This window comes from Mustela erminea, chromosome 9 (genome assembly GCF_009829155.1).
Source record: "Mustela erminea isolate mMusErm1 chromosome 9, mMusErm1.Pri, whole genome shotgun sequence".
NCBI classification, from domain to species: domain Eukaryota; kingdom Metazoa; phylum Chordata; class Mammalia; order Carnivora; family Mustelidae; genus Mustela; species Mustela erminea.
The window spans coordinates 111,801,487-111,825,869 of NC_045622.1; the positions used below are offsets into that span (position 1 = coordinate 111,801,487).

Genomic DNA, 24,383 nt, shown 5'->3' on the forward strand with positions numbered 1-24,383 from the left:
CTGCTGGGGCCCGTCTGCTGGGACGCCGGCTCGCTGGAGTGCACGCCAGGCATCCCGGGTCCCGTCCTCTAAGCTTACTCCGAACTGGGCCTTCTCCAGGCCAGCCCATTCCTGTCTCTGGGCGGCCCCGTCTGACGGGCGGGCTGGGGTGGCGGGGGCCTGTCCCCATGCCCCTTGGTGCAATGCTAACTTAAACAGGCATGCATGAGCCGTGTTTGCTGTTTTTGTAAAGATTTTATGTATTTGACAGAGAGATCGAAAGTAGGCAGAACGGCAGGCAGAGAGAGAGAGGAGGAAGCAGGCTCCCCGCGGAGCAGAGAGCCCGATGCGGGGCTCGATCCCAGGACCCTGAGATCCTGACCCGAGCGGAAAGCAGAGGCTTTAGCCCGCTGAGCCACGCAGGCGCCCCATGAGCGGTGTTTTCAATGCCTGTCTAGCGAGGCAGAAGAGCAACACCCCCCCCACAGCCGCACCCACGCCCGCACCGAGGCCCGCGCCCGCGCCGGTCCGGCGGCTCCGGTCAGGACCCGGAATGCGTGCCCCAGGGATGCTCCAGGAGGCCGCGCGCGGCAGCGACGACTACAACTCCCAGCATTCCTCGAGGCGGTTGCCTGGCGACCGGGCGGGCCCCGGAAGTCGGGCCGGGCGCGGGGCGGGACTTCCGGGGCGGTGGTTGCATCAGATTCTGGGAAGCTGGTGCCGCGGCTGCTGTTTGGGGCTTTCTACGATGTCAGGTTCCGCGGGGGAGCAGGGTGAGTGCGCGCGGCGGGGCAGGCGGGGCAGCCCCGGGCCCGGGGACGCGGCGCGTGCCCGGGGCGGGCGAAGGATGACCCCCGGCCCAGGGGTCGGCGCGTCTCGGCCGGGCGGGCAGTGACCGAGGGCCAGGGGGGCCGGCGGGTCCCCGGGGTCAGCCTGCAGTGACCCCGGGTCTGGGGGTGGCGGGTCCCCGGGGCGGGCAGGGGACCACCCCGGGCTTGTGGGCCGGCGGGTCTCCGGGGCGGCCTGGCGGGCGCTGAGCCACCCCGCGACCCCCGGCCTGGGCCTGCGCCGTCCGCGCTTCGCCGGGACCCCGCTTGGCTCCGGGCTGTGCCGAGGCCACCCCCTCCCCACCTTCCTGGGGCCGTGCCGGGGGTCCCCTGGCGGCCCGCCCCACCCGTTTCCCTTAGCTGCTGCCTGGGCCGGCCGCGGCCCCTCCTGCCCCAGCTGTGCTCCGGGGACCCGCAGGGCCGGGGTGGTCAGTCCGGCTGGCAGCGAGCCGGGGTGGGCGGAAGACGCCGGGGTTTGCAGACACACATGAAAGGCCTCGGGTTTTACAAGGCTTTCATCTGGGGCTCCACAGACACTGGCCATGGCCTCTGCGCGGTCAGAGCGTTATTACCCCGCTTTACTGCCTGCCGCCTGCGGGTTCAGGGAGCAGCTCTGCCCACCAGGGGCTCTGGTGTCACCAGCGCCCGGTCCGGCGGTCGGCAGGCCGGGCTGGCGCTGGGTCTTTTCCCACCGTCCATCAAGCAGGGCGGGGGCTGCTGGCCACACCAGAGATGGTCACCGGGATCCCTAGGTCTGAAGCAGACCTTCCGCCGGACACATTGCGCTAGAGTTTTTCTGCTCTTGGCGGGTGACAGTAACACGCGAGTGTAACACACGAGTGTCCCTTTTGCTCCTGAGTCCTTTGGGCTGCCAAGTGGGGAGCTCTGACCACCTGGGTAACCCCGTGGTGTGGGAGGCACCCGCGTGACGGGCTCGCTGGACCTCACCAGACGGGTGTGCCAGGATTCCAGCACCGTCCCCACCTGCCTAGAGCCTGGCAGCCCCCAGACGTCAGGGGAAGAGCCGCCTGTTCACAGCCCTGACTCCGGAGCCGCTGTGGCTGGCCTGGGCTCCGGGCTCAGCCCCTTTCTCGAAAGCACACAGGGGCCAGCGGCCCACCTCAGACGACATGGACCCTTAAGGGGCATCCCTCGGAAAGGGTTTAGAGCAGCAGCACCTGGCACAGGCCGGGCTCTGTGTCTGGGTTGAAACCTGGAGCTTGTTTCTCTGTTCTTTTTCGTGTTTTAAATGAAAGTGTGGTTTTGCTTCATTTGTGAACATAAATGACATGTTGGTATTTTCTTTTAATTGCTTTAGAAAGTCAGGTTTTCGTAGCCTTGGTAAGTATTGGCCTGTTTTGGAGATTGATCTACAGATTAGAATGAAGCCCCCAGGACATCCGGACAGGTGATGGACTTTTCTAGTCCTAAAGGGGCCCAGAGCACAGCCCGCCTGCCCTCCCTTCACTGCTGCCCCTCCCCTCACCTGTCCCTAGGCTTCCTCCAGGGTGGAGAATCTGTGTTCGTACCCCGAGGAAACAAGAAATAAAATCAAATAGGAAAGGCTGTGTGTGGGGGTACTAGACTCGTAGTTAGCCTCGGTTTCCAGTTTTTGAAAGTTTTTTATTCCAATGGTTGGATTCATCGAAAGTGACCGTCTTCCCAGGTTTTTTTTTTTTTTTTAAAATTTAAAGATTTTATTTATTTATTTGACAGAGATCACAAGTAGGCAGAGAGGCAGGCAGAGAGAGAGGAGGAAGCAGGCTCCCGGCTGAGCAGAGAGCCCGATGCGGGGCTCGATCCCAGGACTCTGAGATCTTGACCTGAGCTGAAGGCAGAGGCTTTAACCCACTGAGCCACCAGGTGTCCCGGTTATTTTTTTTTTTTTTTTTTAAGATTTTTATTTATCTGTTTGAGAGAGAGTGAGCAGGAGAGAGAGAGTGCACGAGCCAGGGGAGGGGCAGAAAAGCAGACTCCTTGCTCAGCCAGGAGCCAGACATGGGCTCCATCCCAGAACTTCAGGATCATGACCTGAGCCAAAGCAGACGGCTCAGCCCAACCGACCGAGCCCCCCAGGCACCTTCCCCAGGTCCCCGTTTCGTCTTCCCGTTTCAGCTCTACCTCACGTGGACTCAGAACGTGTTTGGTTCCCTGTGACGACACCGGGTTTGCAGCTTCTCCTTGGCTTCTCGGAGGGGCCGCCCCATTCCAGGCACACTGGAAAGACAGGGCTCCTCTCTGAGGGCGCCTGGGTGGATGGAGCTCCTCTCAGAGGCCTTGCCCTGCAGGCTGCCAGCAGTCTGGGGGGAACTCTGTCAAATTTGCTGTCTCATTCTTCACGCCGTGTGATCCGAAGGGCCTTTGTAATGTGGTCCGACCGCCGGACCAGGCGCTGGTCGCATTTCTCTCAGCGGCGTCTCTTCTGGGCACTGGTCTAAGCACAACTGTTGTGTCCTTTCGTCCTGAGAGCAGCCCCTGTGGCCGGTACTGCCCTTACCTGGCTGTCCAGGCGACGGTCCTGACATTCTGAGAAGTTGCCTGATCTGTCCGGGGCCACGCAGCTCGATGGAGGCCAAGGCAGGCTTCCGGCCCTGGCGGTTTGACCTTGGCGGAGACCTCAGCCGCCGTCCTGTGCCGGCTTGGATGAGAATCGGACTGATTCCATCAGAGTCACAACGAGAGCCCCCGGGCCGGAGTGCGTGCCATGGCGCACGCGAGACCAAGCCCATGTGCTTTGCTGTGTCTCCCGAAGGGAGATGGAGTGTGCGTATGCAGAGACGACAAATATTTGCTCTGCTGTGAACTCGTGTTTCCATGTCTCTGAGTGTTTACCTTTATTTAAGAGTCGTAAGAGAGGGAGCCCTCGGGGTAGAGATGAAGCCGTCTCAGTGTCGCGGTGGCAGCTACCTGGGCAGCGGCCCGTGATTCTGATGAAAGCTGCGAAAGGCAGGGAAGGTGAAACCGCCAGGTGAGAGCATTGTGGCTTCCCGTCCGGGAGGAGAGCGTCCCCGAGAGGCTCACAGGATGTACTCGGGTGTTGCCCATTTGCTCGCTAGGGACTTGTGGAGCACCTGCTGTGCCAGGCCGTGCCGAGTGCCAGAGATCCGACCAGGGGGGCGGCTGCACTGGGCCAGGCCTGCAAGCAGCAGCAGGGGCCAGTGGTCTGCTGGCCAGGCCCCAAGCCCGGAGATGGAGGACGGGGGCCTGGGAGCCAGAGGAGTGTTTGTGGAAGGGAAGTGGTTTGTAGGGCTGGGTGTGCAGAGCGACTGCAGGACGCAGCCCGGAGTGCCCGTACGCCGGGGAGGCGGGAGGGGTGCTGACCCCGGAGCCCAGGCTGCTCTTTGAAACACAGATAGCCCTGGCCTGGGGCTCCTGTGGAAGGCAGGCCTGCTGCTGCGAAGGGTCTGGCCTTGAGCAAGGGAGCTGCTGGCACACGGAGGTCTGCAGGCCGTGGGCCAGCACCGGGGCCCCCGGGGAGCTGCTGTGGGAACCCACTGTGGGCCCGCCTCACTTCCCTGGTGCTGATTCTGAAGGGCTTCAGTGGGCCTGGCCGAGCACTGGGCTGGAGCAGAGGAGGACGAAGAGGCAGGTTGAAAGGCTGGCGACAGGGACGGGGGAGAGGGAGGGGATGCTCGGAGCCGCGTCCAGACTGCGGTTCATTCCGCGTGGCGGGGGTTGCCACCGGTGCGGGAGATCGCCTGGTGTTCGGTCTGTGTGAGCTCGGGAGGTGTTTTATGACGGCTTCAGCGGTTAACTTGGAGAAACTGGGGGACAGATGGGTCTGAGCTGGCCCTGCACAGAACGGCGTTCCCGGGGTCAGAGGGGCCGCTCCCTTGCTGTGTGGGTGCGCGGGTGGCCCAGGCAGGCCGACATCCCCCCGACCCCGACACAGGGCGCACAGCGAGGGCCTCCACCACCGCCCCTGGGGATCCTGCTCGCCCACCGGCCCATCTGGTCTCGCTTCGGGGCTCGCCAGACCTCGGTCTGGCCGAAACCCGTAACCACGTCAGAGCCGACCTGGTTCCTATCAGTTTCCTCAAGACGCGCTCGAGTGCAGCCCCCACAGTTAGTGCGGCGACCGTCTGCTCCGCGCCGCCTGGGAGCCTGTCCTCTGGCCGCCTTCCCAGGGCCCCGCGCCTGCACGCCCCGAGAGGGCCCTCTCCTTGGGACGGCTGTGGCCGACGCTGCATTTTTAGTGTGCGTGTAGTCTCCGGGTGAACTCGCTCAGGGCCGTTCTGATAATGACAGAGGGACAAGTGTAGTCGTCAGTGGCAGACTGATGGGGCTGGCTGTGCACCAGGCGGTATTTTAAAGGTTTGCAAGGGTAATTTTACTGAGACGCAGTAGCTTTTACGAGGCGTGTGTGGTTCTGAGCCTGTTTTATGGAGGCGGGGAGGAGCTCCAGCCCCCGGCCCCAGCGCCGAGCCCCCCAGCGCTGAAACCCCGCAGCGCCGACCCCAGCACTGAGCCTCAGCACGAGCCCCCCAGCGCCGAGTCCCCCGGCACTGCCCTGGCATGGTGCCTCACCCAGCCACCGCCCTGCAGCACAGGTGTCCTCTGAGTCCCTCACCGGGGCTCCAAAGCCAGCATGGTAGGTAGGACATTTGACCTCTTGTTCTCATTTTAAAAATGGTGCATGCTCTTCGGAGGACACGTGGGGAGAAAAGAGGGAACTACCAGTCAGCCCTGATCCTGCTCCTCGGGGACGGCCATTCGACGTGCAGCGTGGCCCTGGGGGTCTGCTCTGGTCAGCGGACCTCGTTCCAGACGAGAGGAGTGTGCCCTGTCTGCTTGCTCTGGGAGTGGGGGGTCCCTGTCTGCTTGCTCTGGGGGTGGGGGGCGGGCTGGGCCGGGGCGGTGCTGTCCTTGCTCCGACACCCTCGCTCCCGGGGCTGGCGGCACGGGCAGGAGCCGGAGGCAGGGATGCAGAGAGCCAGCGTGCGGAGGACGACGGGCCGCAGGAGGCCGACCCCGGCCCCGGCTCTGCCCGCACCTCTGCCCGGTCCTCTCGTCGGGCTCACTGGACGCCGTTTTCTTCATCACGAGAGCGTGCCGGCCGCGCCCTGGCAGGCCGCTGAGCTGTCAGAGGCGTGTTGCCCGGTGAAGTACAAGTTCCCTGGGAGGAAGGCGCTGAGCAGAAAGTGCTCCGGAAGCCGGATGCTTACGTAGGGTTAGGCTTTCCCGGAGCTCTCGGCCAGGCATGGCCTCCCTTCTCCCCGGATTTCGCCTCCAGCCCGATGCCCCGCTGGAGCTGTGAGGTGGGCTTTCAAGGGCAGGCCCCTCTATAGGAGAGAGGGAGGCACAGACCCACTGGAACGTTCCTCCTGGTCTCAGGCAGAATCTGAGCCACAGGGATGTGGGGCCCGTGGCATGGGAGCCGCTGCCCAGGAGCCCTCGGGCTGGGTCCTCAGAGCCACCTGCTGGGGGTGGGGGGCGTGGGGCGGCGCCTCAAGGTCTTTCTGCTTCCTCTGACGATCCCAACGGTGGACATGGAAGGTGCCTTGTTCTCGCAGGTCTAGAGTGAACGAGAGGGGTGTCCCCTGTCGGCGTGCCCCCCTGGGCAGCAGGGCTCTGGCTGGGCAGGGCCTTTGGGGTTCAAAGCAGCTTTGGACTCAGCCGATGGGAAACCTGGTTGTCCCTCAGTTGAGGTGGGATGCCGTAAGGTCACGTTCACTGTCGCAGTGCTACGGAGAGTGCACCGTGTGGGGGCCCTCACGCCTCCCGTGCCGTGCAGCCACCACCGCAGCCCCGTTCCCCCGCTGTCCCATCCCCGCGGCTCGAAACCCCACTCAGCACTCCCCAGGTCCCTCCCCAGCCCCCACGGCCATCGTTCTGCTTCCAAGGTTCCTTCCCTGGGGAAGCCCTGTGCGTGTCCGCGCTCGTCCCGAGGCCCCCGGGCCCTGACTCACGCTGTGTGCCTCTGTCTTTCCAGCTCCTGCCTACAGGTCCATCCTGAGCATTAGTGACGAGGCAGCCAGGGTGCGGGCCCTGAACGAGCACCTCAGCACGCGTAGCTATGTCCAGGGGTACTCACTGTCCCAGGCAGACGTGGACCTGTTCAGGCAGCTCTCGGCCCCCCCCGCTGACCCGCGTCTCTTCCACGTGGCCCGCTGGTTCAGGCACATAGAAGCCGTCCTGGGTGGCCCCTGCGGCAGAGGCGAGCCCTGTGGGCGCCAAGCAAGTGAGTAGCAGAGGGAGTTCTGCAGCTGGTAGCGCGCCTCCCGTCGGCGGCCACCTCCAAGGTCAGGGCCCCAGAGGAGTGCGGCGCTGGCTGGGGGCGGTGGCAGTCCGGTGGAGCCCGCGGGGCTGCTCCTGTGACCACATGCATGCAGGTGCCCCGGCCGCCGACCAGCGCACCCCGAGTGCGGGTTAGGACGGACTCTGCCGAGGTGTCAGCCCTCGTGGATCCGAACTGCCCGTGGCCGCTGTAGCAGAGCCCAGGGAGAGCCACAGCAGGAGCCACAGCAAGAGCATGCCGCCCCTGGCGGGGAGGGGGTCTGGCGGGGGCCTGGGCACAGGCTGCGGCCTGGCATTCTCCGCTGACTGCTGGCCTGGCTGCGGTTGGACCCGCTGCTTCTCCTTCGTTCTCTCTGTGCTCCGGGGCGTGTTCCCGCCGGGCGTCCGACAGTTAAGGCCTAAAGCACTGTTAGCGGACGTTGAAGTCCCTGAAAATCCAAACAAGGTCATTTCTCGGCTTTGAGCTCGAGCTCCGGTCTGGGGTGCTGGCCTGTTGGCGGCGCCGTGACACCGATTATTTTAGGAGTCCTTCTGGAAGGTCTGAGGCCCCGTAGGGTTTCTCTCCTCGATGAACCCTGGTGCTGCGTCCCGAGTCACCTGATGCCCTCGAGCAGCTCCGCTTGGGCACTCAGGTGGCTGCGTGGGAGGCGTGGGCCATGTGCTGTCTCTGCTGGTCCTTGCCGAGCGGGGCAGCCTCCTGGGGGCTTTCCCAGGCTCCTTCCGTATTGCCCAGCACCTGCACCGCTGCGCTGGGCTGGGCCCTCTGCCCTAGCAGGCCAAGGCCGGGACATTGTTTCTCCCACGTGGTGTGGTTTGGTTTTCTGGATAATCCTTCCCCAGCACGGGGTGGGAGCTCTCTGTGTACATGGTCTCCTCCGCGGGCATCTAGTCCGGTGACCCCAGTGATATCCATGGTGTCGGGAGCCACATCCCCGTGGGTCCCAGCTCCTGAGAGACAGCGTGCAGGGGCGGAGGTCGGGGCTTCCGGGGCTCCCAGTCTTGGCAGCGGCCCGGCTCGTGGTCCATCCAGGACTTTGTCGGGAGAACGAGCAGAAACCCTTCAGCCGTGCAGAGGCAGGCACTCGAGGTGGAGGGCCGCACTGCGTGTCCACACGTCCCGGCTGGCTTGGAGGTGGGGGAGAGACACCCCACAGCGTTTCCTGACTCTGTCTGCCTCCAAGTCCGCTCGTGTGCCCGGGCTGACCAGGCTGGCCCCAGGACCATCTCTCGCATCCCCGGGAGGACAGGGGCTGAGCACCTGCCACCCCCCTTTGCTGCCAGAATTGAGCACTGCTCTGCCTCAGGGCTCTGATGTCCTGTCCTGGGCACGAGCGCCGCCTCTCGCAGTCCCCCACTTGCTGGCACCCTGTCCCCACTCCCTCCAAGCCCATCCCACCAGGGCCTGTGACAGCTTGTCCCTGCTCCGGTGGCTGGTGCCTGGTCTGTCCCTCTGTGTCCCTCCCTGGGGCTGTGGGCCTCAAAGCCCGAGGCACCTGCAGGTGCAAAAAGTGGGATGTGGGTGGCCCTCCGACCTCCTCCCGTCCCCTCAGCCTCCCCCTGCCCCGCCAGGGCCTGGCCCGCTGTGTGTCTGTCTGGAATGCTGCTGCCGCCGCCCGCGGGGTCTCTCCCGTCTGCCCCGGCTCCCGGCCCCACGGCGGGAAGCTCAGGGCCTGTGGCTGGAGGAGCCCCACGGTGCGGCTCCACCCTCTGCCCCGTGGCCCCCACCCCATGTCCTGGGGGAGCGTTTCTCCTCCCTGGGTGGTGAGATGGGCACAGCGCCCCTCGGCGGCGTGTGCAGTTCTGTCGAGTCAGGGGTTTGTGTCCACCATGTGCCCAGGACAGGGCCTGGAGGGGGCTGGGTGTGTGTTGGATAAACGGGTGTGTGGTCTGTGCTCAGTGGTTGGAGCAGAAACCGAAACAGAATCTGTGCGCGGGTGACGGCTGCCACGGCGGAGGTGCGGGGGTCGTGGAGAGACTAGCGGGAGCCCGGCCGGGGGTGGAGTGTCGCAGGAGGCCGCTGTCCCGAGTGAGCTGGGCTCAGACTCCTAGCAGGGATGGCACAAGGGACCGCTCGAGGACAGTTTCCTCACTGAGTCGGGGGTCCTTGTGTGCCCCACACCCTCAAGCCCAGTCGTGGCCCTGCGGGGCATGGCCCAGCTGCCTGGGCCGTGCCCCTGGCTTTGTCCTGCCACGTTCCCGTGGCGTCTCGGGTCAGCCTTCCCGCCTGGCGGGCCGGGCGCTGCCGGTCCCCAAGCTCCTGTCCTCTGGCCGGCGGCCCTGCCCAGCCCAGGGGGCAGCGCTGGCTCTGTTTAGGGGCACGGGGTCTGAGCAGGAGGGGAGGCAGAGGGCCGGTGATCGTCCCCGAGTGACAGCCGCGGGGCTTCCTCCCAGGGCATCAGCGGCGGTGTAGGGGGCGCGCGAGACGCCACCCGAGCTCGGGAGTGCGCACCGCTGATCACCGACAGTGCCGCCCAGCCCTGCCACCCCGGTTTGCCGGCGGTCACCGCAGGACCCAGCTCCTGTCGGGTGCGGGGCTCTCTCCTCGTCTGCTTGCTCCCCGTCCCCGTGCATGCGCTCACCCGCGCACACGCACTTGCTCTTGTGCACACGCTCGCGTTCACACCCACGTGGCCATGGCCTTCCTCCTGCACTCTCTGCTGTGGGTCACTGAAGTCAGCGTCTGCGTGGCTGGTGCAACTCTTGGGGCACGTGGCCAAGCCCGGGTCGGCCTTCCCCGTGACTCCCAGCAGAAGCAGCGAGCGGGGCTCTGTGGGGTCCCCGGTGGCAGGCCAGCAGGCACAAGAGAGAACCTTCGTGGGGGGCCGAGGCAGGGGCGGGGACTGGAGAGGAAGAGGGTGGCTCAGTGCGTTGCTGACCCCTCCCTGCTTGGGGAGGTGGGACAGGGACTGTGGCGGCCTCCGTGTGCCCATGCTGCGCAGTGTGAGCGAGTGCTGGGGGGCAGCTGGGCTCCAGACACAGGGTGCACCCCCTTGGGCTCTCGGGGCGCGGGCCGCAACCACGCCACCCAGCGTGGGCCTGGGACACCGAGAGCAGCAGGGGTAGCCCCGAGGCAGTGCCAGCGAGGGGGCGGGGTCTCTCCTGGAAGACTCTGAGGGCAGAGCCACCCCACAGTTTCCAAGTTGGCTGAGCCCCTGTGTGGAGCTGGAAGCCACAAGCGTCTCGTCCCAGCGGAGTCCGGGAGTGACAGCACGCTGTGGGGGGCGGGAGCAGACCTGTGGGGGGCTGGCCGCTGCTTACCGCCGTCCGATGGAGCTGGGCTGGCTTGGAGCCTGTTCTTACCGCGTGTCTGGGGCTGTGAGCTAGTTGTGGCCCGGCCAGCCCTGTGCTGCTCCGGACAGTGGCCCGTGTCCCTACCCAGCACCCCCACTTGTACGCTGCGCTTGTGTCTGGCACTGCAGGGCCCATGCCCTCTCGTGGCCACGAGCTGTGTCCACTATGGTGTCCGTTGGCGGAGGGAGGGCCTGGGTTTGGGGAGCCGGGGAGGAAGGGGTGTGACCCCTTCTCCCAGGTACCCTGGGCCGTGCTGCGGTTGCTGCTGCACAGACTGTGAGTGGAACAAACTAGAGACACCAGTGTGTCGGGCACGGGCGATGCTGACGGAGCCCCGGCCAGCCCCGTGTCAGGACATGCTGAGGACAACCTTGTGCCCGGGTGCAGCGTGACTGGTGTTCTCTCCACCTTGGCAGGTAGAGGCCGGCGGGGGCAGCCTCAGTGGTGCCCTCCAGCTGGGTCCCCTCCGTGCAAGCTTCGCCTGTACAACAGCCTCACCCGGAGGAAGGTAAGGGGGCGCGGCGGGGCGCAGGGGAGGCTGTGGACGAGCTCCGCAGCCAGCGGTCCAGGTGGGAGTGGAGATGGCTCAGCACTCGCTCCCCTTTCCACATGGGGCCCTGGGTGGGGCAGAGCCGGCTCCTACAGCGGGCACGCCTGGGGACAGCACGCCTTGACGGGACCGCCTGTCTATGGGGCTTGCGGGCCTGGAGCACCCCGGCCACACGTCACTCGGAGCCAGGCCACGTGCCCGCTGGCTTTCGGGAAGGCCCCGTGGTGGTGGCAGTTGTCTCCGGGCAGGCTGAACACAGCAGGGGGGCGCGGGGGGTGCTGGTTGGCGAGGTTGGGAGGAGACCGGGTTTTGAGAGGCGGCAGGATCGGATCCCGGTTGAATGGGGTTTGCTTGGTGTGTTCTGCTCCGCGTGGCCGTGGCAGCAGCGCGGCTGGTTGGGATCTCAGCCATGAGCACGGTGGCTGACGGGGACGCAGGGGTCTCGGCGATTCCAGCCGACTTCACCGAGCGTCTGTGACTCCTGTCCGTGGAACGGGAATGTTCTCGTTGAGTTTCTGTAGAGCAGCCATGCCCTCCGTCGCCGGCCGGGTGCCCCCGCACGGCGTCTCTTCCGCGGCTGACGGTCGGCGTTCTCCATTTTGAACACAGGACGTGTTCGTGCCTCAGCACGGGAAGAGGGTGACGTGGTACTGCTGTGGGCCTACCGTCTACGACGCGTCTCACATGGGGCACGCCAGGTAGGAGCTGCTGCCGGGCACCCAGCACGGGCCGGGGTCCCCGGGGGTCTGGAGGCGTGGGTCCCACAGAGCATCTCGGCCCTTCTGAGATCTCCTGTTCTTGAGGCAAACACCCCCACTCAGTAAGTAATCCATGCAGACGATGGGAAAGTTGGAGAGTGCGCACGGGCCACGAGCTCACTGCCCTGTCGCGCCATGACCAGCGTCCTGGGCTGCACGCCGATGTTTTGACCGCAGGCCATGGTTCCCCACCAGGAGCTGTGGCGGAAACCCAGGTGTGGAGCAGGCCGGGCCCCATGGCGCTCCCAGCCCCTGCACGGGGCAGCAGCTGACTGGTGGCAGGACCGTGGAGGCCTTCCCCTGGCCCTCGTGGCCACGGCGCAGTGGGCTGGGGAGTGTGGCGGGCGGTGGGCTGCGGCGGGCAGTGGGACAGGTGTGTCCGCACACTCCAGGTCCTACATCTCCTTCGACATCCTGCGGAGGGTGCTGCGCGACTACTTCGGGTATGACGTCTTCTACTGCATGAACATCACAGACGTGGACGACAAGGTGCGGCTCTGACCGGCGTGTCCGCCCACGCGGGGCCGGGGAGGAAGCAGTGTTTGTGGATGAAATGCGGGGGCCTCAGCCGGATGCACGGGGTGTGAGCCATCTCCGTGTCGCGGCATCACAGTTTATACCGATAACGTTGTGCGGGGGCCGAGAGAACCCCGCGTGTCCAGGCCCACTTGATAAAATGGCAGCCCGTGGGGCTTCGTGGCAGCAGGACCTGTGGTCGCGCGTGCTCTTCTGCGCAGCACAGCGTGGGGAGGCCGGGAGGGGGCAGCCCGTTTCCTCGAGACCAGCATGGTCGCAGGAATAGCGGTGGCATGGCGGCGCAGGGCTTGGAGCCTGCCTGCTGCACAGGGCATGACCCCAGGGTCCCTCTCCTTCTAGATCATCAAGAGGGCCCGGCAGAACTACCTGTTTGAGCGGTATCGGGAGAAGCAGCCGCAGGCAGCCCAGGTCCTGCAGGACGTTCACGCCGCCCTGAAGGTGGGCCCCTCGCTGTCTCCTCCCCGACTCCTGGCTGTCCCTAAGGCGGTGGCCATCCCCGCTGGGCCTCCCACAGTGGATGCAACTAAAACCAGCTCCGTCAGGGCCCCGGGTTCTGACCGAGGTGGTCGCCTGGCTGCTAGGAAGCGGCTCCGGAAAGGCGCTCAGACGGGGGTGTGCCGTCGGTGCCTGGGCCCCCCACTTCTGGGAGAGTGTCCGAGGGCGTCACGGGGGCACTGACAGACGCGCACTTGTGCGATGCTACAGATGTGCCCACGGGCTCTTCCAGGGCTTGGCCACGCGGTACTGCCCGGGGCGACCCAGGCGCTGGGCCGAGCCGCTGAGACCAGGGGTGCTAGAAGTTCCCAGAAATCGACGAGACGCGTCCTCCCGGTGGGTTCGCTTTGAAGGACAGCGTTTCGAGTTACTGTGGTAATGGAGTGAGGTCAGAGCACGTGGTTCCTGCTCCCAGCAGCAGTGACTGTTCGAGGAGCCGTGGTGGTCGTTCCTGGTGTGCCGCCACGTTTTACGTCCACAAGAAATGCTGGGAGTGAAATCAGAGCTTAGTCGTCTTCGGCCGACCAGGGGCTGGCCCGCCAGGTCATGGGTGCTTTCGTGACGTTCACAGAGTCCCCAGGTGACGCCCCCATGACCCGAGCACAGCCTGTGACATCAGACCACCAGCCCCAGGGCAGGCGTGAGGAGCCGGCCTTCAGGGTCCGTCTGCCCCGTCCGTCTGACCGTCCGGCAGGGAAGCTGGGCCCACACCCTTAGGGACGCAGGCTTCTCTCTCGCCTCCAGTGAGGAGCCCCCGGGCACGTGGGGCTGTGCTCAGCCGCATCCCATGGGCCTGCCCTGTCCTCTGCTTGCAGCCCTTTTCAGCCAAGTTACGGGAGACCACGGACCCCGACCGAAGGCAGATGCTGGAGCGCACCCAGCGAGCGGTGGAGCTGGCGGCCGAGCCGCTGCAGAGGGCTGTGCAGAGCGGCCTCCCGGCGGAGGCAGCCAACGGCTGTGCGGAGGTGAGGTCCCCCCGCGCCCGCCGCACCCCGGCGGCCTGCCGCCACACAGTGTCCTTACGGCACCGGGGGTCCCGGAGTGTGTGCGGCAGGACTCCGGAGTCTTCCCGCTGGCTCTCCGGTGCTGCTTGGGGTCCCCCTGCGCAGGGAGCAGAGGGAGGCTGAGGTTGCGCTGGGCTCTCCTGCCCCTGGGAAAGGTTCTCCCTCAGACCCTCGGAGGGCAGGAGTGCAAGCGGGCCCCGGCTCCCCGCCAGCCTTTCCCCGGAGAGGCAGTCAGTGCAGGCCGCCACGGGTCCCCCTGCCGGCCCTTCTCAACACTCAGGGACGCGGGAGCTCCAGAAAAGACGCGGCCACAGCCGTCTGCCCGCCTGGAGGCCCGGGAAGAGATGCCCCCAGAGCCCACCCGGTTTAGGCTTCGCTCTCGCTTTCCTCTTCGCTTACATCAGGCTGCCAGCGCCGCTCGCTCTGAGCTTGGCGAGAAAGAGCGCGGCGGACGCGGCCTTCCCGTGGCGTGCTCCTGCGTGGGGCCCCTGCGTGGCCACGGCGGCCTGCCTGCCACGGGCCGCCCCGCTCGCCCTCCCTCTCCTCCAGCGGCAGTCGCGTGCCCGCATGACGAGCAGCGTCACGGCGAATTTTTTCTTAATTGGTCCACTGATTCTTTCTCCTTTAGAAAGTGTGGTAAAATGTACACTTGTCAAATTTACCATCTTAACCATTTTTAGGGGCAGAGTTCAGGGGCATTAAACACATGCACACTGTTGTGCGGCCGTCCCACTATCCATCTCCGGAACTTTCCATCTTCTGAGACAGAGACTGTCCCTGTGAGACTCTGACCCCCATCCTCCCCCGCCCCTGGCGCCCACCGTCCACTCTCTGTCCCCCTGAGACACCGACCCCCGTCCCTTCCCCAGCCCCGGCACCCACCGTCTCCTCCGTCTCTGTGAATCTGGGGACGCCGGGGCCTTCATAGAAGCAAAATGCTATGGTGTCTCCTCTCACAGCTGGTGTCTTTCCCTTGGTATGATGTCCTCCTGGCTGTGCCAGGTGTCCTAGTGTCCTTTCTCAGACCAGGGGGCACTGGCGGATACGGTGTTCAGTTCAGGGTCTGACACACATTTGTGTCATTCCTGCCTTCGGGCCATCATGAGTGACGCAGCTGTGAGCAGGGACGTGCTCGGATTCGCTCAGATCCCTGCGTTGGGTCCTTCTGGGCAGAGACTCCGAGGGGAGCTGCTGGGCGGTGCGGCCGGTGGGTTTGCGGGATGCGGAGGAAGTGCCGCGCTACCCCCCACGGCAGCACGCCGGCAGTTTGTGCACATGGCCGCCGGCCCGGGTCACCCTGTTTCCCACATCAGCTTCCCGATGAGCGTGACGCGGTGTCCCGTCGTGCTGTCGGTTTGCATCTGCCTGCTCTGTTCACGGTTGGGGACAATTTTCTGTCCATCTCTGGGCGCACGTTTGCAAGCGTCTCGAGACCGTAACCCTGGGAAGGCTCTGCCGGACCGTGGGGCATGTGACCCAGGAATCTGGGTAACTCTCGGATCCCCAGCAGCAGCCATGCGTCTGGCAACCCCCCAGGAGGGTGGACGTGTCCTCTCATCTGCGGTGTCACGGGGACGCAGCCGGGGGCGGCTCCACGCACAGCAGACACGGCCAGACACGGCATGCTCCCCCACCGGCCGCAGACATTCTAGTTTTGATGGCGTCCAGCAGCCACCCCGTCCTCTCACAGACGGTGCCGTCAGAGTTGTGGCACAGACGTCACTGCCACCCGCACTCACGGAGCCTTGCTCCTCTGTGACCCTCTAGTTGTCTGGTTTTCCTCTCACTCTCAGGCCGGTGACCCAGTCTGAGCCACGTTTCGGACGGTGAGAGACCGGGTCTGGACTCGTTCTGAGCATGGACGTCCGGTCGTTCTGCACCTTCTACCGAAGGAGCCTGTATTTGTCTCGCTGAACGGCCTCTGCTCCCCCGTCACGGATCGGGCAGCTCCGTCGGGGTGGGCTGGGTCTGGGCCCTCTCTTCTGCTCCTGGATCTGTGTGTCTCTGCTTCTGCCCACACCGCACCATCCCTGTCACTACGGTTTCTGGAAGTCAGGTGGTGTCAGGCCTCCGACTTTGTTCCCCTTCAGTACTGAATTGGCTCTTTGGGGTTTTTGCCTCCGTGGAAGCAGAGAATCCGCATGCGACGTCACTGCAGTGCCGCGCTGGGATGTCGACCCAGATGGCGTCGGATCCGTGGATCGTGTTGGCAAGACCTGACATTTCGACAGGGTCGGGTCTCCCGTTTGTGAGCAGGAAGTAGCTCCGCTAGTTAGTCCTCCGACTTCTCCCATCAGACTTCTGTCGTCCCCGTGTAGATCTTGCCCACGGTTCGTTGGGTTTACACCTGAGGATTTCGTCTTGGGGCGTATGACGTAACGTGTTTGTGGCGGATTCCCCGTGTTGCATGCTGGCGTGGGGTCTCACGTCCTGCTCCCCGTGAGTATGCCTTCCGTTTCCTCCACTTGTCGCCGCGTGAGCCGGCGCGTCCAGGGTGAGGTGGAGGAGGGGTGGCGAGAGGGCATGTCCTCGCCTCGCCCTGGACCTAAATGGAAAAGCTCGTGTCTCACCACGAAGCACGATGTTAGCTGCGTGACTTCCGTTGCTGTCCTGATCAAGGTGAGGAAGTTCGGCGCTATTCCCGGTTTACTGAGACTTTATCCTGAGCGGGTGTGGGTTGTGCCCGTATGCTTTTCGCACATCTGTGTGATTACGGCGTTTTGCTTTCTTTACCGTGCCGCTGGAATGATTTACATTGATTGGTTTTGTGCTGTGGAACCAGCCCTACATACCTGTGATAGCCGCCACTTGGCTACGGTATATAACTCTTTTAGGACTTTTCTGGCTGTAATTTGCTAATATATTGTTAAGGATTTTTGCATCTATGTTAATGAGGAATATTGATCTGTAGTTTTCTGTTCTTGGGGTATCTTTGTTTTCGGTATTAGGGTAATGCCTTCCTCCTAGAATGACGTAGGAGCTAGTCCCTCTGCTTCCTCTGGGAAACTACAGAAAATCCATATAATTTGTCCCTTACATGTTGGGTAAAATTCACCAGTGAAACCCTCTGGGCCAGGTGATTTCTGTTTTGGAAAATCATAAATTATTAATTAAATCTCGTCACTGGCTCATAAGCTTCTTCAGATTCTTTGTATCATTATAAGTTTTGGCACTTTGTGTCTTTCAAAGAATCAGACCATTAACAGTTATCAAACTTGGGGGCACAGAGTTCTGTATAGTGTTTCTTTGTTATGCTTCTAATTTCCGTGAGGTCTGTAGTGATGTCCCTCCTTCGTTTTGGGTGTTAGAATCTGTGGCCTCTCTCTGTCTTAGGTAGTAGCCTGGCTAGAGGCGTAACAATTTCATTTATTTCCTCAAGGAACCAATTTCTGGATTTGTTGATTTTCCTCTGTTGATTTCTTGTTTTCGGCTTTAATTTTTATTGCTTCTTTTCTGTCATTTTGGAGTTGACTTGTTCTTGTTTTCCTACTTTCCTGGGGTGGAAGCTTGGATGACAGACGTTAGATCTGTCTGTGAGTCTAACCCGTCCGCCCGCTGTTGCGGGCTTCTAACTGCTATTTCGCTGCATCGCACCAATTTGGATAAGCTGTGTTTTCACTTTCATTTATTCCAAAAATTTTAATTTTTTCTCAAGGTACCTTCTTTGACCCTTCTGTGCTTTGGAAGCGTGTTGTTTGTGGGGACGTTCCGGCTCGCTCTCTGACTGATTTCCAGTTCGGTTCCATGGTCGTCCGAGAGCAGACACCATGTATGACGTCTGTTCTTTCAAATTTGTTCAGGCATGTTGTGGGGCCCGGACTGCGGACGGTGCTGGTGAACATTCCAGGAGAGCGTGAGAGGAATGTGTGTCCTGCTGCTGTGGGACCCAGTGGTCTGTAGAGGTCCTTCAGGTCCGGCTGACCGAGGGTGTGGTTGAGGTCAGCTGTGTCCTCACTGACCCCTGCTGGGCTGGTGCGTGCCGGAGGGAGGGTCCTGAAGTCCCCAGCCACCTTCGTGGGTTCATCTGTTTCTCCTTGGAGTTCTGTTTGCTTTTGCCTCTTGTGCTTGCTGCCCTGCCGTTGGGCCCGTGTCCCGGGAGGACCGCTGTCTCGCAGAATGGACCCCTTTGTCCTCCGAGCTCTTCTCTACCGCTGATGGCCGTCTTGCCCCCAGCGACGTGGCACTGTTGGAAAGCAGCCACTCCTGCTCTGTCTCGGTTCTTGTTAGCGTGGCTCGTTTGTCTCCGTCGAATGCGAGTCTGTATGTGTCTTATAGTCAAAGCAGATTCCCGTGACAGCGTACGGTCGGGGCGTGTATTTTGATCTCCCAAACTGAGCTGTGAGGCGCATTTAGACCGCTGGCGTCCCCAGCGGCACGGGGACAGCTGGGTCCCTCGCTGCTGGATTACTCTGTCGCCGCCCTCGCTCTCACTCCCTCTCCGTCCTCCGGTCCTTCCTGCCGTCTGTGGTTCTGACTGAGCATTTCCCATGATTCCACTTTCTCTCTTCTTAGAGCAAATCAGTTAACCTTTTTTTAGCGGTCACCGTAGAGTTTGCAACACTCCCCATGAATTTCAGTCCACTCTCAAAGGCACAACCCCACCCTGGGTGCTTTACAGGGACAGTGACCTACTTCTGCCTCCCGTCCTCACGCTGCCGCTGTCACTCTCTTTACCTGTCTGTGAACCCAGCGTGCGGGGCTCCGTGTGCGTCGCAGACGCACATAAGCAGGCAGACTGATGTGTTCTTGCTGTTACTGTTTTGATCTAACAGGTGTTAAGTCAATGAATAAAAGCGACTTGTGTGGCGCCCAGGGGGTCTCAGCCGTGGAGCTCAGGGCATGGTCTTGGGGTCCTGAGCTGGAGCCAGGTGTTGGGCTCTGTGCTCAGCAGGGGTGGCCTTGAGATTCTCTCTCCCTCCGCCCCCGCTGCACTCGCGTCCACACACACACTCTCCCTCTCAGCACATAAACAATTTTTATTTAAAAAGGAAAAACCCAAGTTTTCACCTTACCTTTGCATTTTCTCTCCGATGCTCTCCACAGACCCAGGCTTCTGACTTCTTTTGTGTGTTCTCTCTAAAGAACTTTTCCCACTTCTTGCAAACCAGGTCTCCTGGCAATAAGTTCCCGCGGCTTTTGTCTGCCCGAGAGCCTCCGTTTCCCTTTGCTTTTGAAGGATGAGCTCACAGGGCCCGAGGTTCTAGGGTAGCAAGTGTCTTCTCTGGATACTGATGTGTCCCCTGCATCCCTTGCTTTGTGAGGAGGAGGGGGCTGTGGTTCTTACCGTGTTCGCTCATGGGCAAAGTGTTTGTCCTCGGACTCCTTTCGGGACTCTCTGCAGCTTGCCCGTGGACGGCCCGGCTGCGGTGTCCTGCCGAGGTTCCCGGGGCTCCCTGTCCCTGCAGTCCAGGCTCTGCTGTGAGCGGGGCGCCCTCCGCCGGTGGACTCCGGCTGTTCCTCTGCTCCTTCCCCTCCTGTCCCTCTGGCGTCTCCCCGAGCACCCAGCACACTCTTGGTGCTTGTCCCGCAGTCCCTGGCCATTCTGCGGGGTTCCGCTCTGTCTCTGTGAAGGCAGCCCGTCTGCTGTGCCATTGGGGTTTCTCTTCAGGGGTCCCCCAGCTCCGAGACTCCTCCGTCGGCCACGTCCGATCTGCGGATGATCCCACCGAAGACGGTCTTCGTTTCTGTCCCGGTGGCGCCGCTCTCTGGTGTCTCCTTCCCGTTTTCTTAGGACTGCCTTCTGGCCGCTCGCAGTGCCCTCTGTTCTTGCCCACGGGCGGCCTGGTGCCCTGGAACCCGAGCGTGTTCGTCCTGGTGGTTTCCGGCCCCGGGGCTGAGAGCCCGGGATACCCGCCACATCTGGCGCTGCAGCTGTCCCATGTCCTCAGTGTGGTGGCCCGGCTCAGGGGGGGCCCGTGTGCCAGGCGTGGGACTCAGTCCCCAGTGTGCTTCGCCTATGGACCGAGCGTCCTGGTGGGTCCCCCTCACCCCTGGCCTCCCAGCAGCAGTTAGCAGGGCTGTCCCACCTGGGGGCTCTTGGCGGGACACCCTAGCAGCCCCTTCCCTGTCAGCCGCGTGGATCCACACGCGCCCACCCTGCATGCCCTCACCGTGTCTCCCACATGCACGTTCCCTGCACTTTCTCCCTCTGCCCTTTGTTCTTTGCCCTCTCACCCTCACAGGGGACCCCAGACCGCCTGCCTGTCCCCACGTCCCTGTCGCTCCAGTTCACGTGCTGGAGACCCCGGGTTCCTCCAGAGGTGGGCCTCGGTCCCCCCCGCATACGAGACTCAGGCTGCAGCTGTGACACCCACATCCGGTCCCAGATGGACGTTTCTCTGGAGTGACGTGGGTGCTGCGGTGACAGGACTGGTCTCCTACCATTGCCGCACTTGCGTGACATGGGGCTGGCATCTTCGGTTGACGGCCGCTGACTGTCGGGGCGCCGTGGCCTTGGCGCTTCTATCCGGGATGGGTTCTGCCCACCCGTCCTGGCCGCGGACGTCCTGAGATCGCATCAGCGAGCGTCTGAGCCTCCCGTTCGCAGTCTGGTGCCTCTCAGTGCTGAGCCGATCACAGGAGTGTCATCGTCTCGCGGGTTCGGCAGCCCTCCGTGGAGCAGGGCCGTGCGCGGCCGTGATCGAGGCCGTGATCCCCGCGGCCGACTGCGCGGGGTGCGGTCCGGCACGTGTGTGTGGACGTTGCGCTCTTTCTGCTCAGGTGCTGCTGGAGGAAGCAAAGGACTTGCTCTCGGACTGGCTGGACGGCAGCCTCGGCAGTGAGGTCACCGACAACTCCATCTTCTCCAAGCTGCCCAAGTTCTGGGAGGAGGAGTTCCACAGAGACATGGAGGCGCTGAACGTGAGTGCGGCCGGCGGGCCTGTGCCTTCTGCGCCCCGGTGCCCCCGCGGCCTCACGCCCCCAGGCGGCTTCCTGCGCACGCACCGAGGGCACAGGCTGCTTCTCGGCCGCATTTGGTTCCGTCGGTTTCCTGGGGGCGCTCGTCTGAGGCCGACGTTTCAGAAGGACATAAACCTTCTCTGGCGTCCGCAGGTCCTCCCTCCAGACGTCCTGACCCGCGTTAGCGAGTACGTGCCAGAGATCGTGAACTTCGTCCAGAAGATCGTGGACAATGGTTACGGGTGAGCTGAAGGGTGGCCCCTGCTCGGGGCCTGGTGCCATCCAGGAGGGTGGTTGCCGAGGAGGGCAGCTCTCGGTCTCTGGGAGGGACACGGAGCAGGGAGGCCGCCAGGGCAGTGGCTGCCCCGGGCGTGTGGTTGGCTGGCGCTGCTCTCACCAAGCCCACAGACCAGTCCGCCAGCATGCCCACGGGGCGGGCTCCTCAGGGCCCTGCGTAGGGGGTCGGTGCTGGCCCCGTCCTCGGCTTGCGGGCAGTGGCCTTCTCACAGACTTCTCTCCCGTTTGTCACTCTGCCTGTGGGCTGCTCGGGTTCCTCTTGTGTCCCGATGACCTCTTATGCAGGCAGCTGCGTGGGGGTCCCGCGGGGTTAGGGCTCACCCTGGGGACCCCACTTTGCTTCTGGGAAGACCCGGTCTCCAAACCCACCCCCACTTGGAGGTGCTGGCGGTGAGGACCGTACACAGGGATCTGGGGGCCTCTGCATGCTGACCTCCCGGCAGGCCTCTTGCCTCTGCACCGCTGGGTCCCCAGCTTCCGGGCTGCTCCGTAAGAGACCTGTCCGGGCTCCCCTTGGTATTGGCCACCATCCAACAGGTACTCAGCCCTGCGGTCGCCAGATCTTTGTTCAAGGCAGGCAGGAACAGCAGGAGGGTGTTGCTGGCTGCCCCCGGAGCCCTCGGCAGACAGGCAGGTGCAGCCTGGGATCAAGCCAGCAGGGGGCCCTGAGCTCAGACCGTGAGCACGGAGCCCAGCCTGGTGAGCGTGGACCTGCCAGGCGTCTGGAGGCGTTGGCCTCGCCATGTGGCAGGGAGTCACCTCCCAGGGCAAGGGTGTTCCCCCAGGGCCCTTCGCGTGGCTCTGATACCACACGCTCCGCTGCGGCCCTGGTCTTCGATCCTAGCACTGCCTGATGGCAGGAAACATGGCCAGCTGTCCGTGCTGGGCATGCTCCAAATCACCGCCAAGTGGAGGCATAAACGGGCGCGCGGTGTCTGCGGCACACGACGCTCGTTTGTGGCCCCCCGAGGAGATTGTTCTCCCCTCGCAGGGCAGATGAGGCAGCCACTGAGCCCAGTGAGGAGTGTGGGGCTCCTGGCGTGGGCCTGGCGCAGCGCCTGTTCTCTGGAAGGGACGGCGCCTCTGCACTCTGCCCCACTTGACACAGCCGCTCAGGGCAGCGCTGTGCCACCGAGTGCCGCAGGCAAGCCCAAGGTGGGAGAAGACGGAGCGTTCTGGGCCGCCACAGTCTGGCGGGCTTCTGGGAGTCAGAGAGCCGAGGCTGGGCACATGGGAATGTAGCCAGAGCAGGAGCCTGGCGGGACCATGCTGTTGCCCAGCTGAGGGGCCAGGTGGGAGCTGCAGGGTCACCACATGCGAGCAGAGGGTCTGTAGAGGGACCTGCTGCCCGGCGAGTGAGGAGTTGGCCTCCGTGGCGTGAAGTGTCCTTGTCGGGCCCGGTCAGCCTGCACCGTGGCCGTGGTGGGGTGTTGCCGTGTCACGCGACTAAATGGCCGAGCCTGCCCCGGACACACAGGGCAGAGCAGGTGGAAGCAGCCCGTGACCCTGGGCTCTTTGGGGCGTCCTGTGGTCAGGTGTCCTGGGCTATCTCCGGATCCTTCCCGCTTTCCCACAACCTTGTTCTGTTCTTCCAGCTACGCCTCCAACGGGTCCGTCTACTTCGATACGGTGAAGTTTGCGTCCAGCGACAGACACTCCTACGGGAAGCTGGTGCCCGAGGCTGTGGGGGACCAGAAAGCCCTGCAGGAAGGAGAAGGTGCACAGGCGGGAGGTGGGGGCGGGGGGCTCCCGGCCCGGGCCCCAGGGCTGGCGTCTGTGGGGCCGAGGGCACCTGAGGGTCTGGGAGGAACACGCCGTGCGCCCAGTGTGTTAGCAGTATGCGGGTTGTGCCCTGCTGAAAGAGGGCACGAAAGCCGCCCACGCGGGGTCGGCCGGCGGCGCCCCCAGCAGCCGAGCTCCCGCTTTGGGGAGATGAAACCCCGGGGCTGTTCTGATGGAAGGCGCGGTTTCAGTACCCCCACGCGGTCCCAAGGAGCGTAGCGTGCCGCTTCCAGAACGGGCACTGTCCTTGTACAGGCAGGGACGTGGGGCAGGAACTGTGTGACCGTCCTTGTACAGGCAGGGACGTGGAGCAGGAACTGTGTGACCGTCCTGGTTCTGGGCGCGAGCAGGGACGTCACACTGTCAGCGCCCCCGCAGCACCTCTCGGAGCTGTTCTCTCGTCCCAACGAGGGACGCGCGGCTCCCGCAGCCCTGGTGCTCATCATTTGAGCCCGGTGTGGCTGACCCTTGAGTGACACCGGTTTAGACCGCGTGCAGGTGACTCCCCGTGAGTGCAGCTCGGTACTGCCCACAGGTTCCTTCCAGTTTTCTCCATGACCTCTTCTCTAGCTCACGTTCTGGTCCCAACAGCGTGTGTGATGTGTTGTGCACAGTGTGTGTCTCTGTGCTGTTCTGCCGTCGCGGGGGGCTCTGGCCAACAGGGGAGCACCTGGCACTGGTCGTGGGAGTCAGCCTCCCCAGCCCCCTGCCTGGTGCTGTTCAAGAAGGGTCACCTGTATTGAATGTAGACACGAGGCTTTTTTGGGACCAGGCCAAATAAGGTTTGTCTTTCCGGTGTCCCTCCCCACTTACGCCCTCAGGAACTCTGGGCCAGACCACAGAAGCTGCAGTCCAGGGGCACGGGGAAGGCTCGCACACCCTTGAGGCACATGCTGTTTACCCGCTGTGTTTCTGGAAGGCAGTTTGCCCATAAAAACGTTCATACTTTTTGAGGAAGTACTTTCCCCTCTGGGACTCTGTGTAGGGAGACATCAGGACCTCGCACAGCACGGCGTGGAGATGCGGAGAAGCAATAGGCTAAGAGGGTTGGGTGGCGCTGGTACCAGACCCTGGGGCATCCGAGGCTAAAGGCTTGTCAGAGTGAAGGAGGCGTCTGGTGGCCCCTGTGTGGCCATCCCTGGGAGGGAGAAACACCGTGTCTGTGAGGGGAGGCAGTGCGCATGGCCCGCAGGCTGGTGGCTCAGGCAGGCTAAGGGTCTCGACCCGCAGGATTGGGTACACAGGGAGCAGGGCTTTGCATAGCAGATCAGGACTCGGCAGCATGAGTAAGGGCAGGGCCTGTCCTAGACGCTCATGCAGGACACGCGCCGGGCGCAGAGCAGGTCTCCGCGGTTCCCCAGCGGTTGCTGTCAGGTCGCCTGTGCCGTCCGCCCGTGACACACTGACCTGAGCCGGGTCCCAGCACCTACGCGGCATGCACGGGGGACCGACCCGTTGACCATCACAGTCCTAGTGACACCACAGGGACGCCACTCAGCAGCAGGGGCACAACCCGTCGCTTAGGGCAGCCGGGGCTTTGGGACTCGCAGTGAAAGAGCGAAGACGGAAGGCTCCTGGGGTGCGCGGCCAGGAAGCCCCGGAAGGCGCGGCCGAGAGAGCAGAAGACCGAGCAGGACAGACCGGATAGAGCGCCGCCGCCCGCCGCCGGCTCGGGGCAGAGACGGATCCCGGGGAGAACGTGCGACAAGCCTGACGCGTGAGCCCC

The 24,383-nt window shown here is 63.5% G+C and overlaps 1 protein-coding gene across 2 annotated transcripts in view; it reads left to right on the forward strand.

Annotated features, from left to right (window-relative positions):
• The first annotated feature begins 648 nt into the window (after positions 1–648).
• Positions 649–24,383, forward strand: part of CARS1 (cysteinyl-tRNA synthetase 1) — a 39,858-nt gene continuing 16,123 nt past the window's right edge. The window contains exons 1-10 of one of the 2 annotated variants that reach the window (XM_032358137.1): positions 655–752; positions 6,739–6,987; positions 10,751–10,842; positions 11,494–11,582; positions 12,035–12,131; positions 12,519–12,617; positions 13,490–13,639; positions 20,399–20,539; positions 20,732–20,820; positions 22,471–22,592. In XM_032358137.1, coding sequence (XP_032214028.1) covers positions 728–752; positions 6,739–6,987; positions 10,751–10,842; positions 11,494–11,582; positions 12,035–12,131; positions 12,519–12,617; positions 13,490–13,639; positions 20,399–20,539; positions 20,732–20,820; positions 22,471–22,592 — 1,153 coding nt within the window. In that variant the 5' untranslated portion in view covers positions 655–727. Of the gene's footprint in view, positions 753–6,738; positions 6,988–10,750; positions 10,843–11,493; positions 11,583–12,034; positions 12,132–12,518; positions 12,618–13,489; positions 13,640–20,398; positions 20,540–20,731; positions 20,821–22,470; positions 22,593–24,383 lie in introns of both variants that reach the window. The other variant, XM_032358138.1, reaches the window with a different exon arrangement.